Source organism: Phaseolus vulgaris, chromosome 1, assembly GCF_051622355.1.
Source record: "Phaseolus vulgaris cultivar YP4 chromosome 1, ASM5162235v1, whole genome shotgun sequence".
NCBI classification, from domain to species: Eukaryota; Viridiplantae; Streptophyta; class Magnoliopsida; order Fabales; family Fabaceae; genus Phaseolus; species Phaseolus vulgaris.
Genome location: NC_143498.1, coordinates 2,229,595 through 2,235,594, shown reverse-complemented (window position 1 = coordinate 2,235,594; position 6,000 = coordinate 2,229,595). Strand labels below are relative to the sequence as shown.

Below are 6,000 nucleotides of genomic sequence, written 5' to 3'. Positions count from 1 at the left end.
TACGAAAGCGGGTAGCGCAAAAACCGCACTAAATAAAGAGTATAATTTTCTTCTTTTTGCACTAGTGTCTACTTTTTAATATAGTATCAGAACCATTTTGAACCTATTTTAGCGATTGTTTGTTGAATTTACCAGATCCTTATCGGACTATCCATTTTTTTATCGGCAACAAACCATGAATAAATACGAACCACTTGAGGGGTGATCCAACCCTTATACATAAACACAATCTTTAACCTTCCTTACTAGGCAGATCCCTAAATAAGCCTAACATTAAGACTATCCATAAATATAGTCACACGCACAAGTTGGTAAACTCAACGTGAGAGGAGTGCGACGATTGCTTGTTGGGCTTATCACACCACCCGCCATCGGTCCCTTATTAGACCATCTATAATATATAGTCTCACACACAAGTTGTAGCCTGAGCGTAAGGAAAGTGTGTTGGATAGTATATAATTGGATGTATGTAAAACTCATTTTATAAGTCAGTTTAACGAAATTGAATTAGGTTTAAAATTCACTTCTCTTTAATATTAATGTACATCAATCACAAATAGGGAAAAATTAATATGTCTTCTAACAAATTTTACAAAGCAAATGGACTTTAGTGAAGACAAAAGAAAACGTGGCCAAAAAACCTTCTTTTCATTCACATTCACACCTATTTGAAATTAAAAGTTGGTAGATCCAACACACACGACATTTGATGTACATGGTTGAAAGGTTCAACCTTGTTGCTTGACAAGAGAAATCACCAAATTGATGTACTTGGTGTCGGTGTTGGAGAGATGGTCCTCCACAAATTCCCCAAACCTTCGAAAAAGTTCATCCATAATGTGAGACCCAAAATGAGATTCCAACATGGACTCAAGAACAGCCCTAAGGGTCCTCGAAACTCTTTCTCCTTTCGACACTGACACACCACAATTACTCTGCAATTCCATTCCTCCATCCCACTCTATCTCATAAGCCTCGTGCTCTTCCACCATGAATGACCCTTCCTTCTCTATCTCCCTCTTCACTTCCTCCATGCATGGAGCATAGTACGGAGCATTGAAAGAGTCAACCTTTTCCTCTTCCAGAACACCCTGCAACAACCCTTTTCTCATCAGTTCTTCTTCTCTGGTTTTCTGTAAAAAAAGTTTGGTTTTGACGTACCTGAGAAACCATGGCCATAAGGGAGCGAGCTAGGAGCTCCCACTGGTAGCAGCTGTGGTCGGAAGTTGGGTCGATGGTGGTTCTGCCCATGAAGGAGAGGACCATGCGTCCTCCAGTTACCATTTCATGGGATCGAGAAGCCAAAAACAGTGAGAAATCGTTCTTGAATTGCTGAGAATAAGCTTCCAGAACGCACTGAGGACTGCTCTATGATATGTAGATCTTTCCCTTGTTCAATGCTCTTCCACTCTCATCTTCCAATCCACAAGGAACCTTGCATATCAACAAACATTAATTTTAGATTAAAGATTAAAATATTTTACATAAAAAAATTTATTAAATAAAAAATAATTTTAAGGATAAAATATAATTAGTCGGATAAGTTAATTAATTTAAAATTTATTTATAGAGAATAATTTTATTGGTATAATAAGCTTTCATGTAGTCTGTTTTTAGAATTTTTATAACATATGTATTTTGGTTTAATCTTTCAATATTTTTCTTTTTTAATAATATTTTTTATTTTTTTCATATGATGACAGATGATGTTGGTACTTGAGGTGTCAATGTAGCTGAGATGTCAAGTTGCAAAGTGATGTCTAACATGAAAGTATTTTTATAAAAAAATTAAAAAATTAGATATTATTTTAAAGATTAAAATAATTCTTAATATATAAATTAATTTTTATTGTTAATAAAATTTATAAACTAGTTTCTAAATTGGTATCTAATTAAATATGGAGATTAATTAGTAACTAAAATAGTAGTAACTAATTACATAACAATTTAAAAAATAATTTATAAATAAATTTTTAGTCTTTAAAATAATATATAATTTAATGAATATAGTGACTAATTATTTTTATTTTGTAAATTATTTTTTTTAGTGATTTTCTCAAATATATAAATAAGTAAAAAAAAATTATAAATTGATTTATTTAATTAAGTTTAATTTAAAATTAACTGTTTAGTAACATGTGTCCAAACATGTCCTATAGTTTCTTTTCTAATCACATCAAAAAAGTATTTAATTTTCACATTCATTCTTTTTTTTTGTTGTACTATATGTTCCTTAATTTTTCATGGATATAGTTAAATTTAAAACCTCATCTCTTTGTCCTTTACAACTTTTACAACAGACATTCTGTCCACACAAATTTGAACAAGGGAATAATATAAGAGAATTTTCATAAGTCAATCAATGGATATTTTAATTTTTTCTTTATTGTTTAATTTAATTAAAAAATATTATGCTAGATTATCACTTTTTTATATATAAACAATTTTTAATTAATTAACACTATACTTTTTATATTAATTAGCGTTCTATTTCTTTTTATTTAAAGAGTTAATTCGGTATTCCTTTTTTACAAAAGGATAGTGACATTGACCCTTTCAATCATTTCACGCTTACAAAAGGATAATGTATTTTTAAAGAGTTCAGATATATCGTACCAAATTATAAAATAAAAATAATTTTTTATTGAAATACAACCATTTTAAAATTGTATGTATTAAATTATTTTATATTACAGTTGTCAAATTAATTTTTTTTTTCATTTTTAAAAATGGTATCAAGGTGAAATTTAACTTTAAAAAATAGAGTTTCAAAAAAGTTAATAAAGTGAAATGTCTCTTATCTTGAAAAGGATTTTGTGTGTCTTTTATTGATTATCTCCTAAAAGAGAAAGTTTATCTTTGATGACATTGATGCTTTAGTTTAATAGATAACTATTATAATATAAACTTATAGTTAATCATAACATGTTGTTCTTTATAAGAAAAATATTAAATAAAAAATAATTAAGTATTATATTTATAAAATTATATACTATTCTAGAGACTAAAAAAATTATTGATATTTAAATTAGTTTCTATTATTAATAAATAATTTTTATATTGATATTTAGTTAGATATCAAAATTTTAGATACCAACTTTAGAATCTAAATAATTGATAATTAAAACTCAAATAAAAATAAACTATTTATTAATAATAAAAATAAATTTAAAAATTAATAATTTTTTTAATTCGTAAAATAATATCTAATAATTTGTTTTTAAGCAGTGATAGATATACCTGTGAAAGCCAGTGGAGGCTAGAAGAAGAGTGCACAAAGTGTAGGGTCTTGGTAGGGAAAAGCCTTCCATAGAAGGTGCCAGGAACAGCTGAAACAAAGCACGATCCAAACCCACTTCCCTTTTCTTTCCTTTGTTTTCTGTAAAAAGATGGCAATGACGAAAACAGGTTGTTGAAGTCATTCGCAAAGAGGTCGTTCAAGTGCACCACCAGCTCCGGCGGCGGCCGCTCCAACAGCCGCGTGGTGGTGTAGACGCTGTCCACGATCTCAGAAATCACCCTCAAGGCATTTGGCCCGGAGGAACAACCCATGTCAACAATGCCCATCTTCTCCGGCCAAACCGTGCACAGAATCTTCACAATGGCTTTCTTTCTTGATGCCTCTCCACAGGAGATAATCGTATTCTACAAAGGAAAAACTCTTAGAAAATTAAGAAAATATGTACTGGAATTGTTAACCGATAACCGATACAGGTCTTTTAGTCTGTAAAAGTGTTGGAGATTCCATCATCGATTACAAATTATGATATTTCAGTCTTTATAAGTGAGTGCAAACCTCATTTTATAAACTGGTTTTATGAGATTGAGTTAAACTTAAAGTTCAGTTCTTAACAAAAACTAATCATTATGCATAGTTTTTTCACCACAAACAACACCGTGAAAGTAAGGTACATGAGTTTGAAAAAGATGAGAAGTTTGTGATAGAAAACAGATTGTTAGTTTTTTTTTATCAGCAAGTAGTTTATTCACCACAAACAACATTGTGAAATTAAGGTACTAAGGTACGATGAGTTTGAAAAGATGAGAAGTATGTGATAGAAAACATATTGTTAGTTTTTTTATCAGCAAGTAGTTTTTTTCACCACAAACAACATCGTGAAATTAAAGGTACGATGAGTTTGAAAAGATGAGAAGTTTGTGATAGAAAACAGATTGTTAGTTATTTTGTCAGCAATAAAGAATAAATAAATATGAATCACTTCAGGAATGATCAAACCCTTTGTAGCAGAGGAAATGAATTAACCTGAACGGAAGAGTTCATGGCATAGCTGGTTTCGCCTACTCCTCTGTTCATGTGAAGAAGTTCCAAGGTTTCCATTTCTTTCCTTGTGGCTGTTTGCATGGTGACAATGTGTATGAATAGTGTGTTGGAGTTGAAGATGAATAATGCTTCCTTTTTATGAGGAAAGTGTGTGTGATAAGAGAAAGGAAGAGGTATGTGTATAAATAAGAGAGGGTCATAAAAAACTTTACCAAGAAAAGAATAAGAACCACAAAAAGAGAGAGATGACAACTCTTTTTTTGTTATACCCTAATATCACATTCAATAAATGATATATAATAGGGGTTGTTCAAGTATCACGCTTTCTATATATCATACCTAACTCGTTTCTTAATATTAATATTTTGGTTCACTTTTATATTTATAACTTTAATTGATTTTAATGATTCATTATAAAAAAAAGTTATTAAATAAAAATTTAGAGACATAAAATAATTAATTATTACATTTATTATTTTAGAAACTTTGATAATTGGTAGTTAAAACTTTGGTAGCCAATTAAATATATTTTTAAAAACTATTTATGAATAGTAAAAACTAATTTAGATATCAATTATTTGTTATAATATCTACCTACTTTAGTCGATATAACAACCAATTCTTTTTTGTCTATTTCTATTTAATGGTTTTTCTTAGTGATTTTAAATTTTTATAATCATCATTATAAGAAAATCATTAAATAAAAATTAATTTTAGAGAAAAAAAAATAATTAGTCACTATATTAACTAAATTATACACTATTTTAGATATTAGAAAACTATTAGTACCTAAATTAGTTTATATTATCAATAAATAGTAGATACCTAATTAGCTATCAAAATTTTAGCTAATTAGATATCAATTTAAAAATTATTTATTAATAATAAAAACTAATTTAAATATTAATAATTTTTTATTTTTTAAATTAATATCTAATCTAATTAATATATTCCCTAATTATATTAATTTTTAAAATTAATTTCTATTTAATAATTAGGTAGTTCTGGAGCCCATAAATTTAATAATTCTAAACTCAACACAACATTTAAGTTAAGATTGTTAAAATTATTGTTTAACTTTTAATAAAAATGTTTTTTAACTTATATATATATTCGACAAAATAGTAACTTTGATTTTATTTTATTTTTTACATGTGATTTTATTTATTTTATTTTATCTCTCAAATTCTAAAAATATATATAACTGTGGTTCTAAATGAAACAAACTTTTCTGATTTTTTAGGAACCACGTATAAAAAGCTTTTACTTTATTTAGGAGTAAATATTTACAACTAAAATTTACTTATTTTAATTAAAAATACATATTCCAACCGTTCAAACTTTATATGGTTTAAAACGTAAGAAAAATGATAATAATTAACTAAAAATTGTATTCTATTTAATTATATTTCAATATAAATTTTATTAAAATCAAAACTCTCCTTTTTTTCAAAGCATGCTAGGATTTCTAGTTTTACGTCTCCTAAAACATACAAATTAATATTATTATCTGTTACCTATTTAGTATGTGTTTATAACTCAAATAATTAGATTTTTTTTCTCAGCTATATACAATTAGAATAAAGATAATAAAAATAAAAGAGTACGACTAAAACTCTACAAGCTCACCACCTACTTCACTCAAAATTATATACTAAGCAGGCTCAAAAAAAAAAGAGTAAGGTGAGTTAATTAATTAAACATATAACTAACAACAT

The 6,000-nt window shown here is 27.5% G+C and overlaps 1 protein-coding gene across 1 annotated transcript; it reads right to left on the bottom strand.

Annotated features, from left to right (window-relative positions):
- Positions 1 to 629: 629 nt before the first annotated feature.
- Positions 630 to 4,459, bottom strand: JMT (jasmonic acid carboxyl methyltransferase). The gene is given in 4 exon segments (XM_068619515.2): positions 630 to 1,091; positions 1,162 to 1,434; positions 3,241 to 3,645; positions 4,265 to 4,459. Coding segments are annotated over 4 exon segments (1,140 nt in total). The 5' UTR covers positions 4,364 to 4,459; the 3' UTR covers positions 630 to 728.
- Positions 4,460 to 6,000: the final 1,541 nt, after the last annotated feature.